Genomic DNA, 20920 nt, shown 5'->3' with positions numbered 1-20920 from the left:
ACACTGCCTACATCATGGTCACTACTGCTCTGCTGCTTGTACAGTGACCGAGGCCTGAGGCTCTAGTTCGTCACAACATGTTCGTTAGATTATAGCCATGGACTACAAAACGATATGAAAGGCTTCTCATATATGTTGGACTATTAGGTTTAAACAGTTTCATTTTCTGACCGATCATTATATGTGCGGGGAAGTCATTCAGATGAATATTTGATCAGAGAAGTGATGGGATTTTCCACCAGTTCATCCAGCCAATGCAGCTCTATTGACGAAAACTGATGTTCGTAATAGATTCAGTTGGTCGGCAAGTACAGTTGGGGGAGAATTTGTGCAACTACTATCGTATAATGTAACATTAAAGCAATTTTACAAGTGAGAAGTACAAGTACAAATTAATACTTGTGACAGCTATACCGCTGATTGTCACAAGTCTGATCATACATACAATAAAGTCTCGGCAATGTTTATAGTTAACATGCTTTATGAAAATGTACATCCATAAGCAGCAGAACTAACTCCAAGATCTCAGGCATTTTGCTAGGAACAATTTTACAGTGCAATTTAGCGCCCAGTGAGTGTCATTTGTGACAGCAATCTTCCAAGCCGACTATATACAAAATGTTGTTTTTAGATATGATAAAGTGCTTTAGTATTGATGGCATTTATTTAGAAAAGTAGGCAAAAGTACAGGCTTTCATCTTAAAATAAAATTGTTACAAAATGTTTACTTAATCTTTTAATAATTCAAAACAGTACTTAATTTTGTTTAAATATGCCTCATACATAGTTCGTGAGTGAAAGATGTTTCATAATGAACAAGAAAATATATACAGGTAACATGTCATAATCTGCTTTATTTTAATGAGTTTAATGAATTTAACACATTGAACCCTAAGCAGGGTGTCCAGTAATGACCAAATCTAAAATTCAAGCACATTTCAAGGTTTTCAAGGCTCAAAATTATAAAATTCAAGGCTATAGTCGCGGTTTATTTTTGGCTCTTTATCGGTAACTAACAATTTTACAAGCCAAAATCAAGTCACGAAATAGTGTTTACTTTCCATGTAACTATAAAGATTTCTCAAATATTTAAGGCCTAACAACAGCATTGTGATATTTTAAAACAACTGCTTAAAAGAATACATACCTTTATTTTAGACGATGCTCAGAGACCGGCCTCTGTTTAAATTACTAATGTCCTTATACATTATTAACACCATTTTATAATTCGTTGTTGAAAAATCTACAGTAAATGAGGTTTTTTCATAACCTATAACTTTTAATTGAACTTCCTTGTGTTCAAAAACATTGAACTGTAATCGCGTACCTATAAAATATGTTAATTTAAATATTTAAACAATACTATGCTTAATGTGGCATTTAATTTAGTTTAAAATGAATTTCAGTGTAATGTTACTATAAAAAAAAACGTTGTAGGCCTATAAAAAATTATGATAAAGTACCAAAGCCTAATTTAATGTTTATATTGTAACAGTTTCTTACAAATACATTTTAATATCCAAATAGGTAAATGATTTCGATTTTTTATTCTGATAAAATATAAGTCTGAAAACAAACCCTCAAAAACACGGGATAGTAAAGAAACAGTTTGACTTAAAGTTAATGAAGTTTTACTTATACTTTCAACATCAAACCCAATACTATTCTAAACCAGTTGAGGGTTAGGTTAGTTTTAGGTGAATTAAGTTTCATAAAAACAAAATAACTGTTAAAATAAATAAAAATATATTAATATTCATTTTGTAAAAAGGATTAAACTCAAAAAGTCCAAAACATGGGCTATTCAAATGTTGAACCCTTTTTACAATTTATTTTGTGTTAAAAAATAAATTTGTCACAGAAAAAGTTTTACCCTCTTTAGAAAATGTGTGTGAAAGTTATAAAACTTTAACAATTGAATTACTAACGATGTATTGCACCTTTACTCATTGCACAAATTAATTTAAACAAATAAGGCTATTGACAATAAGTTAAATGAAAACAACCATTAATAGTATAGCAAGGGTAAATAAACACCTAGATTACTAAAAAAGTGTTGTATTATCTCAAATAAATTTAAAATAAATCCTATAGGCATCCAATTGTACACCATAACTGATCACATGATCACGTTTTTTTTCGATTACCTTAAATTGAAACATTTAATATTCATCACTATGTTTCAAAGAATTGGCAACCTCTTCAACATGCGAATATTATAAATACAATATATAGTCGCGTAGGTTATTTAGCCACTCTTCAAATTACTTTAACATCAAGCATATATAAATGCCATCTCTCGTCAAACCTACTACAACGCCATTTTTTGCGACTGCAACGAGAACGAGTTACTTCCAAATTTCCTTTGTATTCTGTCAATTTCACATTGATGTGAACATAATCGAACTGTTGCTTCAATACCTTCATTCGTGTTAAGCACGGCGCGGCGTCCACTGCGACCGGCCCGGTCCAGCCCAGCCCGGACTTTTATACTCTGTCAAGATGCATACGATCAAATGAAAACCCGCCCACTGCGACCGGTCCGGGCCGGGCTGGACCGGGCCGGTCGCAGTTGTTGGCTTTCCATTTGATTGTGTGTATTTCGACTTCACAAAAAGGCCGGGCCGGGTTCACTCCGGCCTAGCACCCCCAATGCGGCCGGGCCGGGTTCACTCCAGCCTAGTACCGCCCACTGCGGCCGGCCCGGCCTTTGTGTGAAGTCGAAATACACGCAATCAAATGGACACCCCACCAACTGCGACCGGCCCGGCCTCGGTCGGCTCTTCTGGTGTCGTATGGGCCGAGTCTTCCCGGGCTGTGCCGGGCCGGCCGCAGTGGACGGGTGTCCCTTTGATTGCGTGTATTTCGACTTCACAAAAAGGCCGGGCTGCCCGCAATGTGCGGGTGTCCATTTGATTGCGTATATTTCAACAAAAAGGCCGGGACGGTTGCAGTGGGCGCCTTGCATTAGTAACGGCAGTGGCATTAAAAAAAACTCCCGATTTTCTACAAAATACAAGCATAATTCGCGCCCTATTCAAGGCAGGTAAAATTCAAGCATAATTCCCGCTCTTCCCGATTTTCAAGGCTGCTGGACACCCTGCTACGCCTATAACAATGAATTTACTCTGTACACTGGGCGTTTTTTGTGATTTTTAAAATTTTTTAAAATGATGAAGACATTGTTTAACCTAACATATTATATATCAAATTAAAGAGGAAAACAAGCAGTTTTGGAAAGTATGCCTTTATCATAAAATAATTATCTGAACAAAATTATGGAAAAAAATAAAATTTGAAAAATTGTAACTTTGTACAAACATTTTATTTTTCAACTACGGTACCTAACAGTGTATAAACATTTTTTTTTCAACCACCTAACGTTCTATAAATGAGGGTACTTTGGGATTATACCGACCACACCAGTATGAAGAACACAAAAATATAAATTTATAGAAATAGACATGATAGAAAGAAAAAACAACTCTTTAATTTCAAAATTACAAACTTACAAGCATTTCCAGGTATTGTGATCGGTATTTTTGTCGCTGTTACCTTATCTTTCTCGAGAATCCCGATTACGGTAGGCCGCGCGGCATCACATGATTTGCACTGTACATAATTGCCTTTCCATTGCAATTCAATTTATATTTCTGATCAGCCCCTCTAGAATTTGATATTTTACTGATAGGTACTATCTCGAGGGATGTTTTTCTTTCTCGAGGGATGTTTTGATGGCCGGAGGCACTCGCATTTTGGGTGGCGGAATGTGATCAAGAATAAAAAACAAGTTTTTAGTGTTTTTTCAATAAAGAGTTTAGTTTTAGTTTGGTAATGTTTGTTTTTGTTGAATTTTTGTGTTTGGAGAAATGTAGAGGTAAAACACGGAAGTACAACAAAGCGACGAACCAGCTGAACGGGCGGCGAGACTCTGCAATCACGTTATCTACTAGACCGCTCGACTTTGACCTCTGTCTGAGGATGGAGAGGGGTTTGCGATAAGACAATTCCTGTTTTATATTGACGAAATATTGTTTTACGCTAATCTAGTAATCAGTAGAAGCAAAATGTCAAATAACGATTCATGTCTGGGTGTGGTCGGTATAATCCCAAAGTACCTAAATGAGTTTTTGGTATAAAATTAACATAAAAGAAAGAAAGTACTAATGAAAGGCCTATCAAAATTCATACTCAGCACCACTCACATCTTGATCACGAGGCCTAACCTCAAAATCTGGATCAGGATCATTGTCCTTGAGAAACTCACCCTCCGATCCAGAATCATAAATTTGACCCAAGATTCTTTCAAAATGAATCGCAGATAATCTTTTATTCTCATTAAAAATACGATGATCCTCCTCCAAATCATGCTCAGAATCTGACATCATATCACGTATCATGCGCACCATTACTTTGTCTAAATGATTACTCATTTTACACAATGATCAAGAAAAATAAAACTTGTATCACTAAGAAACCTCTCAAAATAAACTAAACCAACATTTATCACTTTATTCAATAACAGTGGAACTTGGTTTACAAATACACTACAGACAACAATGCTCACATCACTGCGTCGTCAATCGGTTACGTAACTAAGCAGCTGTGTAATAGTTGAAAATACTATTTTTACAGCTGCACAACTATTAGCTGTATATGAGTATAAATATAAACAATATAACAGGAAATGGTTTGAAACAACCCAATCCGACTTTTTTTACAGAAAACCTTAACATATTGAATTAAGTACCGGAGCCCGAGTAAAGGTGTTAATAATAATAGCTTCAAAATTGTTTAAATAGGACGGCATTTCAGAGTGAAACGATGCATTTCATGAGAGTAAATATTTTAGATAGGCTACAATAAGTTTATGTAAAAGTTGTACATTATAGCTCTCTATTAACATCATTGTAAATTTACAAAAAATGGTACTTTATGTATAAGACTTAAGACATGGCTATAGTACTCAAAATGTTTATCAAAAATTGAAAAATTATTTTTTAACATGAACAACCTATTCAAAAAATATTTAATTTGTCTCGCACTATATATATGAGTACTTACCGCTTGGTGTATGGATCTTTCATTACCACCAAATCTACAATATCACCCCAGCGTTCAAAGTAAGCTTCCAGTGTTTCTTCTGTAGTCCCATAATCCAAGCCACCAATAAATATTTTACGCATTTGTTCAGGTTCTAAATCCATATCCTAAAACAAATAAAAATATGTCAAAAACAGGTTAAATGAAAACAGTAATACAATAAAAATTACAATAAGTGCTGGCATGTCTAATGTCTAGACTTGGAATGAGCATAACTTTTTACATCAGTACATTGGTCCAGGTCACACCATACAGGTGATCTGGTTTTGTTCTTCTCTTCCTGCTGCATGCCAGTGACCATTACTATATGTAACACAGTTTTGAGGATTAAAGAAGATAAGCATACATTTGTAAAGTGCTTGCCATTGACATCCACATGTATTGGACAGGCAAAAGCGTCCTGATTTTCAAAAGGCCTGTTGGTCTACTTCTGTCAATGACTACTTGGATGGTGTTGTCACAGCCTATGCAGTTGACCTAATATTTATTGGCTCTTAAAGTGAGGATGCCACTTCTAGCAAGAACGTGTGAAACTTTTACTGGTAAAAACACTGATTTTTCCTCATTTTTCATATTGTAACTCAATATAACTCATATTGTAATCAATGATATGACTGTGGATCTGAGTGACAAAGTACTGTTTACGTTTTGTATTAGATCTAAGACGTGACAACCATATAACGCATATTTATGTTCAAAATTCTATTCTAAAATTGGCCGATACAAGGTTATTAAAAATTCTTAATTTGGTGTATTCTAGTCTTAACTATGGAGAGCCTATATATCTGGCTGACAAATTCAATTTGATCTCTGAAACAAGTACAAGAGAGTAAGAATGGCCTCATCAATTCTTCTTATTCCCTGCCATTCAACTTACAACATATCATTTGTCGTTACTGCTTGTCGAGAATGGAATTCCCTTCCTAAACATATTAAGTCAGTAGGGAGTTGAAACCGGTTTGCAGCCTTACTGAAAGCTAAATTGCTACAAACGATGTCAGCGATGGGTTAGTTGGGGTAGGTCTTGGAGGACGGTTAGGGTGCTAATGAATGTGTGTATGATTGTATTGTATGAATGTATGTGTACTAAATTCTTAAAGAGACCTTTATTACATAATTTTGTTTTATTTTAAATGTAGTAGTTTTATTTGACTTAAGTACTATACTATTATATTAGGATTAATTGCAAGACAGGGCCTTATGGGCCTAAATTCGCTCTTTTGTATATATGATACAAATAACGTCATTTGAAATATTAAATTTGGTATTTTCCATAAGATTATAACTTACACAATCTATAGTTCAATTACAAATTGTTCGCTAGATTGTAGTCGTGTACTCTGAAACATCATAACACTACTTAGAGGTAGGTCTAACCAAAGAGGCAACCCTGGATTAATCAGTCCCATGTGGGACAAACAACAGGGTAAACTCTATAGATTATATCTGAAAATTATTTTGATGGGGAAGAGCCTAATACTTTAAGAAAATTGTTAGTTATTATTATTCATTGTAAAGTCACAAAATTATGTTGGTATTTTTTATTTTTCTTGTTTAACGATAGTAACCTTGGCTGGTGGCAACAAGTATAGCGCAGATTTCAAAAAAATACTCACTGTTTTAGTTCGTGCAAATGCCTCAAGTGATTATAAACTAACTCCATTCGTTATTAGAAAATTTAAGAAGCCCAGGGTTCTGAAAAAATGTGACTGACGTATTTGTTATTTACGATGCTCAATCAAACGCATGGATGGAAGAAGGGCTGTTTAAAAAATGGTTTTTGCAGCATTTTTTTCCAGCAGTAAAAGACAATTTTGAAAAACTTAGGCTCTTGATAAGACTTCAAAGCAGTTCTCGTACTAGGCAATTGTCGAGCTCACCCTCTACATCTAAGCTTGTATCAGGCAACATTTTTTATACATTTCTGCCAGCTAATGAGACACCACTAATACAACCAATGAACCAAGGAGTTATTCAGAATTTTAAGTGTAAGTATAGAGGCATGTTTGTGCAAAATTTATGAAACTCTGATTGCAGTGTAACCGATTTTCAGCGTCAATTCAACATAAAAGATGCCATTTTTAGAACTGCCATAGGTCAGTCTAACGTGAAAAATTAAACACTACACTTGACATAGCGAAAGTTATGACCAAAAGTTATGGAATTAAGTAACTTTTCAACTGAAGATGATGATGTTAATGACCCTTCAACCGGCTACTCTCAAGTTGTTGTCAGCGTTATTTCTTGTATTCCAAACCAACCACTGAGTAGCCTTTAGGTAGAAAAAGTTCCTGAATGGATTGATGTGGACAAAAATGAGCCCATAGAGGAGGAACTGTGTGACGAGGACATAATACAAAGTGTTTTAACCCCGCAGGATGAACAAGAAAGAGAAGAAAGTGACGAGGAAGAGGTTGCCACTCAAATTACATGGGCTGATCCTTCAGAAGTTGTTAAATTTGCAGAGACATCCAAGCACTATAATGCTACTGAAAGTATGCAGCTTCATATTATATAGAAAAACTTTTTTCAAAAGCGTAATAGCTCGAAGAAGCAGGTTGATATTTTTTCACTGTTTAAAAGACCCCAAAAGAAGACACATGATGTCAATACCACATCGTTGACAACTCCCACTCCTTCAACTTCTTGGACTTCTCGCTTTGCCTTATCAATGCACAAAAAAAGTTTTTCTATTTTATATATATTTTTTTCTGACTGGTGCTTATTTGGGGGAGGCTGGGTCATTTTAAATCATAATCAGCTAACCTGCCTTTTTAGTTTAGGTCCAGTTGATTGCTGCTATTGTTGATGCCATCAGTTGGATTAAATATTCTCTTTCAGAATTTGATTTATCCAGAGGTAAGATATTATTACTTTCGTTCAAAAACTACATTAAGTTAGTTCATGTCAAATTGTAACTCTTGTTACATAAAACATACAAAAGTTTATGTAGCATAAAAGTTTAGTAAATGAACATTTGCAGTAAGTAAGGTTAAGCATGTGTTTAATTAAGTTGTAGAGGTACTTTTATATTTTTTCACTATAAATATATTTAGTTCATGTAAAGGGTGTTTTCAAATAACGGGTGTTACAATTTCATTTTAACCACTAAATTGAATTAAATCTAACTAATTTTAAAATGTTTATGTTGAATTCAAGATCCATATAGAATAGCCAGGCCGAAGTGCCCAATCTAAAGATATTTACAATTGCAGCATATTATAAAATAAACAAACAGACTTTTAGGCCTAGTCCACAACAAAGGATTTTTATAACTCACTATAGCATGTTCTGCAATTTAGTTTTACCAAAATTATAACTGGAATGATTTTTTGTTATCAAGTTGTATGATGGTTTTTCTATAGAACTACCTAGGCTAGTCTTGATCAGTATGTTACACTTGAGAAAAGGGCTACAAGATACATATATAGGAAAAGGAAGAGAAAGAGACAAAATCAAAAGAGCAAAGAGAAAAACAGAAATAGGTCAAAGATCCTTCCTATTCCAAACATACACCCTTGCTACAACTTTAAAGTGTAAGCCTCATTTCATGTCTTGATTGCCAAAATCAATGCATCACTGAAGGATGTTAAAGGTTCCTTATGCATTAGAAGAAGATGAAGTTATAAAACATTCACAATTAGGTGCCATGTCTCCACTAATAGCATTTTTTTTTTCAGGGACACATTCTCAAGAAGAAGAAAATGATACACTGACTTACTCCAACATCCCTAACAGTAATTTAAATTATTGTAGGATGTATATTAAAATTCCCTATGAAACAGTAAGGGAATATAAATCTATAAATAAAAGCATTTCATTGTGATACCTTTTGTCAAACCAGTATCGACAAAGACAGTTTTTTTATCTGTCATGTTTTTAAAATCGCAAGGAATTAAAAATCATTCATTCATTGGAAATGATCAAGGCATTAAAGATATCAAATTTAAGCAAATAATAGAAAACTTGTCCGATCCAACTGTAAAGGTTTATTTACAAATTCAGCATAAAAATTTGTTTTCAAAAAGTAGGCTTACATTATTTGCCAATATTTCCTATACAGTGCTCTTTATTTTGTACCATACATTTACTAGAGTAACTACTTATACTAACAATGATGGTATAAATGTAAATAATTTACTTTGAGGTACTTTTTCTCATTGAAAACGTATTCTAACGTTTGTAAAATTTGTTAACCCTCTCCCGCTCGCATTGTTTCCAGGCGCTCACGGTGCTTCTAACCTCAATTAATTCGCTCTGCCGGTCGCGCTCGGTCAAAATACGCGGCGCCTCAACTTACATACATTCTGTCATTGTAATTAACTATAATTATATATATATATTAATTATTTTACTATATATTGGTTCAATGAAGTTGATTGTACCAGACCAGGGGGCACACGAACAGCTGGGCGCCGGTGGCGCGGGGTTGTTTGTTGCGCAGTTACTTGGTGAAGGTCATTGTCTGGCTCGCCGTCACTGCCCCTGCAACTGTGATCACTCCGAACTACATCCTCAATGCCACCAACCACTTCACAAAGCTCTGGTACATCACTACACTCACTTGAATCGTCGCAATCACTACTGATAACGAGATCGATTTCACTGTCACGAAGTGTACGACTACAACCCGCCATTGTTTCCGCACAACTAATATAAATAGCAAAATAATGGAATAAATCTACTGTAAAAGTAAAGTAAATGGTCTCCTGATAGCAAACAACCCGTAGTAGTACAAACTATTGCTACTCGAGAGCAGCACTTATCGGCTCTAGTAGATAAAGCAGTGCGTGCCGATTTGTGCCGTTTAGGCTGCAGTGGCTATGTGGTGGCCGTGCCGATTCATGCCTTGCGAGCGGGAGAGGGTTAAATTACAAAATAAATAAAATAAGATATTAATAACAGTGATAATATACATTTGTGGGGTAGGGTACGATAAAAGAGAACCCGATTTTTAAAACGCAATTGGCAAACGATATTACTTAATCATAACCATTGATGTAATCAATCGATACTGATTAATTATTTAGAACAATTAACTATAATCTATATCAACAGCTGTAAACACTTTCAAATAATAAACGCAAGGTATTTCAATTTTACATAACTAACATTTGATTATCAAGAAATGGCAGTCAATTTTAGAAAACTACACGACATTGTTTTGAAAGATGGATAAGACATGTTTTTCGTGGCTTCAACATGTTGGACTCGTACTGAAAAACCCATTGTGTGAAATTTGTGGGAAAGAAACAACTGTAACTTTGAGAGGAGCAAATATGGTCGTCTTCAGTTTTCCTAATTTCGGTTATAATAATTAATTTCACCACTGTAATAATAAATTCGGGAAGGGCACGATAAGCGAACCCGGTTTTGTATATGGAAGAATGTAATCATCAATACCTAATATTCGCATATATCAAATCCTAGACTATCAATCGATATAAAGTATCTATAGTCCACAATAACAATCATATGTTTTAAATTAAAATATGAATTTTATATTTACAGTGATCAAATTATTATAACCAAAACAAAAAAGGAAAACTGGAGACGACCACATTTGCTTCTCTCAAAGTTACAGTTGTTTCTTTTCCACAAATTTCACATAATGGGGTTTTCAATACGAGTCCAACATGTTGAAGTCACGAAAAACATGTCTTATCATCCTTCAGAGCAATGTCGTGAAGTTTTATAAAATTGACTGCCATTTTTAATAATCAAGTTACTTATATAAAATTGAAATATTACATTACGAGTATTATCTGAAAATGTTTACAGTTGTTGATATAGATTATGTTAATTGTTCAAAATAATTAATCAGTATCGATTTATTATATCGATGGTTATGATTATGTATTATCGTTTGCCAATTTCTATATAAAAAACCGGGTCCGCTTATCGTACCCTACCCATAAATTCATATTTTAATTTAAAACACATGATTGTTATTGAGGGCTATAGATATTTTTTATATTAATTGATAGTCTAGGATTTGAGATGCGAATATAGGTATTGATGATTACATTCTTCAATATAAAAAACCGGGTCCGCTTATCATAGCCTACCCTCATTTGTGAATTGTTATTTAATAAAATAAATATTTTTTTATTCAGATGTGTACTATAGGCCTATGTAACACTCGTTATAACCTACTTTTAATGTGTAACTACAATTTGAGTTGAAAATCTATATATATAAAAGAAAGTTGTGTTAGTTACACTATTTATAACTCAAGAACGGCTGAACCGATTTGGCTGAAAATTGGTAGGGAGGTAGCTAAGGACTGGGAAAAGGACATAGGATACTTTTTATCCCGTTCCCGATTCAGGATTCCGCCCCACTGGTCTCTAAAAGTTACGGAAATACCCGTAAGAAATGCATTGCAGCAAACATATGTTATTAAGTGAAAGAGCTTGTTCAAATTTAATCAGCTGTTCTTTGTAAACATATACAGGGTGTTTGAAAAGTATGGGTACGGCTTGCTTAATATTTTAAAAACCATCGGTATTTATTGTGTTTTATTTATTGTGTTATAAATTTATGACATAATTTGCTAATTAAAAAAAGTCAGTGAAAACACATTGGTTAGTAGAGTGAAACGCCGCCAACCGCATCAGAATACGACGATTCAGTCAGAAATGGCAGCGGATTTGAAGTACGCAAATGAAGTACGCAATGTACTTCACAATGTGTACCTAAAACAACCCGCCATTTCTGATTGGATAAACCTTTTAAGATGCGGTTTGCGGCATTCAACTCTACTAAGTGAGCTCTTTCAAATGAGGCATCACTCGACCCATGCTTCAATTTATGATTTCCGTGTTTTCCATGGGCCGTCCCCCCATGGTTGGCATGTCATGGTAATAGCAAGGAAAAATAGTTTACATAGCCATATGACACTGTGCAAAGTTTATAGCTGTTATCTCCTATGGTTTTTAAAATATTAAGCCGTACCCATACTTTTCAAAAACCCGTATAATGCGACAAACAAATATGTTTATATAATTTAATTACGATTTTAAATTTCTTTACATTTATAGTTTGAAAGCATAAAGTAAGCTTAAGAGAATCAGCAAATTTTGTTTCAATAAAATAAAAACCATACGCAATTTCGTTTAACATCTGGAGCTCATAATCATTAGACTGTAATAATATGTACCTAATATATGCCTATTTTCGTTTCAAAATTACATTGAGCGCCATCATTTATTACATCGTATTTGTGCAAATGAATTCGACTTTTGACTCCTGTCCACGCTGGGCTAATATAGTTCAATTGTATACAAAAATCATAGAATATTAGAGAAAAATTCCAGTTATTTCACAAGTGCATATTAAGACTGTTTTAAAATTTAAATCTTAAATAGTTCATGAGCTTGGAGTATCTTTCAGTGACTAGGTATTTATCTCAGAAGGGTAATAAGGACATTCAAAAGAAATTTACCTCCTATGTCCCAATTTTTCTGCAGGAAATCGCGTGCGAAGCCGTGGGTATCTGGTTGTAATTGGTATTTTATTGAAAATCAAGAGTTTTCGTTATAAAATACTACGAATGTATTGACAAACTAGCTGTTACCCGCGGCTAATCGCGCATAATTGCTTTTACTAAGTAATATAAGGACTTTTCTAAAGATTGTGTGCGAAGCTGCGGGTAACAGCTAGTATATCAATATAATGCTTGGGAAAACTATTTAGTCATATATTTTAATTAAATTTCAATGTGCCCTTCCACAATATTATTGTGTATTTTTATAAGGATTACTTAATTGAAAACATGTAGCCTAACACCCATTACTATAAAATCTCTAAAAAAACTAAACTGTTACAAAAATAAAGAAAAGAGAAAAAAGTACTGAAAAACTCTTAAATGGTCCTCATAATATGTAATTATTGGTGGCCCTTCTCTAAACTCTAATATTCCTTGTACTTTTCTCACATGAATATTGCTATTCCAGTTATTCCGGCTACAGTATAATAAGAGGCCACCACCACAATACAATCACATTTATGAGTATTTAAACTATAGAAACAAAAATGTTGACACGAATTATGTATCTATGTTGTGTATCCTATATATAAAATGTAACAAACAAAACAGTTTTACATTTAGTTACTTTTTACTGTTTTTAAGGATATGCTATGATTCTAATGTGGTGGTGGCCTCTTATTTTACTGCAGCCAAAAGTTTTTTCTGATAGGCTATATAACATTTAAACAAAAACTAAATATAAGATTTTGTATGAAATTACAAAGAAACCCATAAAATCTACAAAAATCAGTGCACACTAAGAATTTATTCCACTTTCAAGGTTAAAAAAGTTTAATGGAAAGGTTGGAAACCACTTAAAAATTTCGGTATCAATTTACAATAACGTGACCATGGAAAGGTATGTTCATTTTTTTTTCCTGAAAACTAAAATTTTTCCTGAAAACAATAGTGAAAAAAAAATTCGTCGGCAACGAAAATCAAAGGAGTTACGATTTTTTGAAATCCTCTGAAAACTCTGTTTTTGACAGTGTACCTCTTGCAATTTTACTGAAATGATGCTGACTAGTACGTTAATCCTGTCAACGATGCCTGCCCGCTGTGCACTGCTTGCTCTTTTAGAAAAAAAATTAACTCGAGCTTGCAAAAGTCGAATCCCAGATCACGTGATGCCCCTGCTCCTTAACCCTCCAAGTGTTGTTCGACAAAATTTTGTTGGTTATTTTCCATCCTAACGCAATAATGCCCGAAAGGCATCAATATAATACAATAATATACTTTCCCCCCAGTTTATATGCACCTGTGATAATAATACTTGGCTATAAATGCCCAACCCATGAAAAAAAGTCCATTTTCCATGGTCACGCTATTGTAAATAAATACCAAAATTTCCTTCCACTATAGACTTTGGTACTGCCACTTGGAGAATCAAGCCTTCTCCTGTTGAAAAACAACAAACTGCCTAAAATGAGAAGTGGCTAAATTAAACAGTTAGGTGTCTACCAATTTTAAGAAATTATTAAAGTGGTATAGTAACGTGGCTAATTGGATATGCATTGAACCCACAGGAAGAAATAATTAGTTCCTGACCAATACAAGGGTTTAAATCTCTAACAACTAGGTCTAGGAACTAATACCCCAAAATAATTGGTGCCGGTAGCAAGTTCATATCAAAGTTAACTATTACTTACATCTCGATCCCCTTTTCCAGGCATGTTTTGATAAAAAAGTAGAACTTCAAATGATTCAGAAATACACAGCACTTAATAACTTTGAATATATCTCACAAATGCCAATATAAAAACTACGTAAATGACACAAGCAACGCCAAAGCCTCACGATCTCGCCTAACAGATTAGAATAGAAGAAGAACAAGATGGCGGATGAATTGAATCTAAATTCTTCCATCTACAATGTTATTGAGTAGGTACAGTGTAATTCCGTAAAGAACCAATCAGAATTTGGCATTCAGATAGAGACTATATATACCAAAGAAGAACACAATAAGGTACACTATGCATGTAAACCTCAAGTCTCACTAAATATTATACGAATTTCTATTTTATTTCCAACGGACATACAGTATATCTAATTTATACAATGTTCATACGTAACGCACAGTTTAATAATAATTTTACACAATTTAACAATATAAAAAATTGTTAACAAAATACATAGCTCCTATATGTAAAAAAACATACACAAGAAATGAATCATTTAGTCAACAAATATTATTAACATATAATATGTAACAAAAAGGAATAATAACAATTAGATCTACTACGTTCAAAATACACCAGTATGGAAAAGCAAAGATCCAAAAGTAAATCTATTTGCAATTAAAGTAGGAACTGTTGTACATCAACTTTGTTATTTAGGTTGTCTTAGCAATAAGCGCTCGGTATGCAATAAGTCAGGTCTGGCTAGTATGAGCGAGCATCTGCATATAATTTAAGCTGTGCTAGCAATCCATTTTTATCTTGTAACACTAATATCAGGTCTGTGAGCTATTCTTGTCCATTCTGCAATGAACTTTCTAAGTAAGGAGCACTTAGCGTCTGACAAATTACGTTACAAATCACAGTGCGGTAATAGTCGTTCGTTGTTAAACTCGTATTTGTGCGAAGTCATGCATCGCCGGCATAACGAGGGAAAAGACTTGTTAAACCAAAACCTTCATGACATCATGAAGTATTGGCCTTCTTAATAATGGTAAAACTACTCATGTTACACCCATTTATCGTGTCATAAAATAATACTGAGTTTTTATAATAATAATAATAATAATATCCTTTATTGCGTGAAACAATTACAATATTGCATGGCATGCGTCAACGTAACTATATAAAGTAGATAAGTACATCAGATAAATGATATTGGTCAAGGTAAATACATACAATGCAATACGATTCTTGTATGTACCAGAACCGGGGATTTCGTGGTTGTTAATTTCAAAAATTTTCATCCCAGCGGCCCATCATGAACTCATCAGTTGAGTAAAATGCCTTTGACATAAGAAAATGTTTTAGTCGAGTTTTGAATTTTTTTGTTTCATTGAGTTGTTTGATGCCTTCAGGGAGCCTATTGATTAGTCCGACTCCAACTTGAGATGGTAAGTGTTCGAAAGCTGCCGTTCTGTGCTGTTCGACTCGAAAGTTATTCCTGCCTCTAGTCCCATATTGGTGGACATCCCTACCCTGCACCAACTCGCATTTAAATCGGCAGTACAAGGCCACCTCGAGAATATAGAGACAGGGAAGGGTCAGCGTATCTTTGTAGTAAACAGGATCAGTAAAAGATCCTGACAATCTTCAATATATTATCCCCTTATAAAATTTTAAAAACAAATCAAGTATATTCCTTGAAAAAGTTGAAGCCAATAGACGTCATATCACGACAATGAAACCTTGCAAAATTGATTCAAACCCTAAGCCGGGAGCTAAACTCCAAGAAGTGGCGTCCGACACCCCACCTCCAGCGGATAGTTGTTGCGACATCATTGCCGGCACTAACGATGTTGCCGCCGGTCAGCAGGTGAACATCTACCAGCACCTGGAGCGGCACATCACCAGCAAGCTGAGGACTGCCGGCGGGGTTGTCGTCGCTACTCTTCCCCATAGACACGACCTGCCTGCGAGCAATCCTGTCAACCTGGAGTCCGCGCGAGTAAACTCGTACATCGAGGACCTGTGCGTGAGGCATCGTGGGGCAGAAGTACTCGACTTCAGCCTCATCGGCAGAGAGGCATTCACATCGCACGGGATGCACCTCAAGCCCACACACAAACACCTGCTGGCCGAGCTGCTGCTGGAGTGTGTGCAAAGGTTGGACCACGCAGTCACCCCGGCACCGCCCGCCGCCTATGTGTCGCCAGCTCCTCCTGAACCACCGGTCCGGACCATGGCCTACGACACCTTCGCCGAGGCGGTTAAGAGCCAACGCCCAGCCAATTTGCTTCAAACATTCCACAGAAAACATCAAACCAACAAAATTCAAAATTCAACCAAAATTTTCTCGGTTGTGCATCAAAATGCGCAGACTGCCACCAACAAAGCAGACGAGCTGTCGCTCATGGCACGCGAACTGCATCCTGACGTTTTTGTTATTTCTGAACATGGTTTCAAACCTGAAACAACCAGACTGTTCAGGATTGACAACTATAAATTGGCAACATCTTACGATCGAACTCATTTTAAAGGGGGAGGTGTGACAATTTTCGTAAAATCTGATATTGAATTCCTTCCACTCAAGTTAACTCACAGTTGTGATTTAGATTTTGATGTAGATGGAATAAAAATCGGCCTGAATTCTGATGACAAAATTACAATTATTGGCTTATATCGTTCTCGAAACGGATGCAGCAATATTATTTTTGAAAATTTTGAAAATCTTCTAAATTCCATCTGTTTGAAGTCGTCCAAGTTTATCATAACTGGCGACTTTAACATTGATGTTTTAGACCGCACCAACCCCCTGACCCAGCGGCTACGCGACATCCTAAATTCTTTCGGATTGATCTGGTCAGTAAACACGCCAACACGAGTGACCGCCACATTGAGTAAAGCCATCGACAACGTCATCACAAACATTCAAAACGCCTCAGTCACTGTTTTCAATGCGGCCATCTCTGACCACTTCGCTCAGGAGACCACTATCAGTAACTTTCAGCCAGAAATTGAACACCCGTCATCCAAAGCCAAAAGAGGCACTAGCTCGGAAAACATTGCCCTTTTGAATATGTTTTTAAAAAACGAGTCCTGGTCGTTTTTAGACAATCTTGAAAGCGTAGATGAAGCTTACACCGCGTTTCATAATCTTTTTGTTTATCACTTAAATGTAACTTGTCCTTTCAAAAATTTTAAAGAGCGCAAACAAGCAAAACAAAATTATTGGGTGACGAAGGAAATTTTAGAACTACGAGAACGGCTAAAATTTTACCATTCGATTTACATTAGCACCGAAAATGAACAATTTAAAACTTTTTTTAGAAATTTCAAGAGCAAATATAGGAAAACAATAAAATCTGCAAAAGCACGTGAAATTGAAACAAAATTGAAAAATTGCGAAAACTTTTCCAAAACTGCTTGGGGCATTATTAAAAATGTAACAACGCAGCCAAATTGCTCAAAAAATTTCCAAATTCCAAAGCTCAAAATCCAGAACGAAATTATTTCAGATCCCTCTAAAGTGGCAAGTGAATTCAACTCATTTTTTCATCTGTTGCATCACTTGACCCATCATTCAAAGGCCTTAATTGCAGCGAAGTGTCATCGATGGGACCGGTCTCATCCATGGCACTGTCTCCTGTGAGTGAGGAAGAGGTGGCCCGCGTGATACAGGGATTGAAACCAAAAATATCATGTGACATCAACGGCATGTCTGTGTGGCTGCTCAAACGTTGCTCTAAGCATATTTTGGCTCCACTCACAAATTTGATCAACTTGTCTTTCGCACAAGGCATTTTCCCTCCCTTTTGAAATCTGCGAAAGTCACACCCATTTTCAAAAAAGACGATCCTTGCCTTGCAAGCAACTATCGTCCAATTTCAGTCCTCCCAGTCATGAGCAAAGTTCTTGAAAAGATTTTTCTTGTCAGATTTAAAAATTTTCTTGATCGTTTTGAAATCCTCTGTTCCGAACAATTTGGTTTCAGAAAAAACAAATCCACAATCGATGCGGTCACAGACCTAATCGATACAGTTGTCGATGGCCTGGAGAGAAGAGAACATGTGCTAAGCATATTTCTAGACCTCTCTAAAGCATTCGACTTTGTACATCACGAAACACTGTTGTACCAGTTGACGACATGTGGTGTTCCAGGTCTGCCGCACGAATGGATCTCGTCTTACCTCAGGGATAGAAGCCAGTGTGTGCAGATTGCGAATACCCTGTCAGGAAAGGTTCAAATAACTTATGGTGTCCCACAGGGATCTATCCTTTTCCTTGTGTACGTCAACAGATTGAATTCATCGATCCTTACGGGAAAGATGGTTCAGTATGCTGACGATACAACTCTCTACATCTGAGCAAAAACAAAAGATGAATTAGAAATCAACTCATTTTTAGAACTGAATTCATGTATTCAGTATTTTTCAACACTAAATCTGAGGGCCAACAGTTCCAAATCAAGCGTCGTCAATTTTTTTCTTCGGCAGCAGGAACCTGTCAACTTCGCTACCGTGATGGCGGATGATGTTCTAATAGAAGAAACTGATTCCACCAAGTTCCTCGGATTGCACCTAGATCGAAGGCTGACTTGGGACGATCACATTGACGGCATTTGTTCAAAGGTTTCCTCAGGCATTTATGCCTTACGGAACCTTGCAAAATTCTGCTCTTTGGATATACTAAGAACAGCCTACTTTGGCTTGGTATATCCACATCTGACATACGGTTTGAGACTGTGGGGCAGCTGTTCTAAATACAAATTCGAACGTGTATTTAGAAGTCAAAAGAAAGCTGTCTGAATCATTTCAAAATTTAACTTCAGAGATTCATGCAAAAACACCTTCAGGGAGCTTGGATTGCTGACTTTGCCCTGTCTCTATATCCTGGAGGTTGTCCTTTACTGCCGTTCTAAGTGTAACTTGGTTCAAGGCAGGGACGTTCACCAGTATGGGACTAGAGGCAGGGACAACTTCCGCGTTCAACAACACAGAACTGCAGCATTCGAACGTTTGACGTCTGAGGTTGGTGTCAAGCTAATCAATAAGCTCCCTGAAGAGATCAAACAATTGAATGACAAAAAAATTTTTAATTCGACTAAGACATCTTTTGGTGTCGAGGGTGTTTTACTCAGTTGACGAGTTTCTGGAGAGCCGCTGGGACGAAATTCAAAACCAACACAATCAATCCTCTGGTTCTAGTGTGGCAGTGGCAGGATTGTCTGGTGAGAATGAAGATGAGAGTGAATGAGAGAAACATGTGACTGTGTGCGTGAGTGAATTAAGTGTAGGGCTACCTTTTTATTATTTAAATATTTATTTGTGACGTTTGTATGCAATTTTATAATTGTTACCGCAATAAAGTAATATTATTATTATTATAAACACATATACTGCTGACAAGGAATTTACTTCTTGGCTTTAAACTTTCGAGAGTCTTTAAGCTTGTTCAATCGAACCTTTAAAAGATGCAGACAAATTGAATATTATTGGAAATGTTGTTTTATTTAAAGTGCATGAGTTTATTAGTGACAGTATAAACATGCTTTAGCTTAAAGCCTGCTTACATAAAGGAGAAAAGTGAGATATTTACACGACGTCTGATCGCTATGTGGAAACAGAAATTCGGGGGAAAACATTAATATGTACATCCAATCCTTAAAATTAATAAGTAGGTACTGTCATTTGGCGGCCGTTCCTGCCAATCAGTATCGTGATTAATGTTTACGTGATGTATTCATTAACGGAATATTGTCATCTCATATTGGTCAGCGTTTAATTGAAGAAACTAAGCTCAATCTGGAGGAAGCCGTTCAGCGTGTGGTAGCTCTTGAATCTGTTCAAAACAGGCTTCATATTACGCCAAAATCAGTACTCATGGGCTGGAACAAGCCAGGATAAATATTTATCTGAGACTCAAGAAATGTATAGTACTTCTCGTCAAACAAAGAATATACTAGCCGGAATAAAACAAATGTTATATTTGTGGATACAGACTACGCCCTCGTTCTTATTGTCCAGCTATAGAAAAATAATACAGTAACTCCAAAATGCGAGGTCAGCAATAAAAGTTATGATTGTAATTGTATAACAACTTTTATTCGTTTAATTTAAACACTGTAAAATGTCGTACTAAAAACATTAAATGTGTTACTATCGTTTATACAAATTTTGTATTAATCAGATCAAAAGTTTCCGAGTTATGAATTTTCAAATTTGGAGTTGGGTTGATAAGCGCCAAAACCGCCACCCTTTATTGCTGTCGTCAATTCAAAAACCGGAAAGTATTTGCTTTACATGTATAAGCCATAAATAAACAAGTTAAATTGTATTTTAAAATCCCTATATCACAGCTTTGCTAGTTTTTATGATTAATGTTCAAACTCAGGTATCTATACATTACCTCTTAAAGTAGGTGAAGTGGTAGGTATCGTAGCGGCGGCAGATTCCCTCTAGAATAACATCCGTTGATATAAATAAAGTTATGCACGTTACGGGTGCGCCGCCCCCATTCATACAACCTTATGGAATGATTCATGGGTAATATAATATAACGTACTATAAGTTACTCGCAACTTTGCACGCGATTTTCCATTCAATAACAGGTAGGAATGTCATTTTTAAATGACCAAACACTCCTGAATAGAAGAGATGGTCACTGGAAT

The 20920-nt window shown here is 35.6% G+C and overlaps 1 protein-coding gene across 2 annotated transcripts in view; it reads right to left on the bottom strand.

The window, feature by feature from the left end:
- Nucleotides 1–14501, bottom strand: part of LOC124372888 (heterogeneous nuclear ribonucleoprotein A1, A2/B1 homolog) — a 56904-nt gene extending 42403 nt beyond the window's left edge. For both annotated transcript variants that reach the window (XR_006923374.1, XM_046831301.1), the window contains exons 1-2: nucleotides 14284–14501; nucleotides 5065–5210 (exon numbers count right to left, since the gene is read on the bottom strand). Coding sequence is in view for 1 of the 2 variants with exons in the window: in XM_046831301.1 (XP_046687257.1) it covers nucleotides 5065–5210; nucleotides 14284–14307 (170 nt within the window). In the remaining variant the exon portion in view is untranslated. The remainder of the gene's footprint in view (nucleotides 1–5064; nucleotides 5211–14283) is intronic.
- Nucleotides 14502–20920: the final 6419 nt, after the last annotated feature.

The sequence above is a fragment of the Homalodisca vitripennis genome, chromosome 1, assembly GCF_021130785.1.
Source record: "Homalodisca vitripennis isolate AUS2020 chromosome 1, UT_GWSS_2.1, whole genome shotgun sequence".
NCBI classification, from domain to species: domain Eukaryota; kingdom Metazoa; phylum Arthropoda; class Insecta; order Hemiptera; family Cicadellidae; genus Homalodisca; species Homalodisca vitripennis.
Note: the sequence above shows the minus strand (reverse complement) of the source record. Positions and strands in the feature narration are given on the sequence as shown.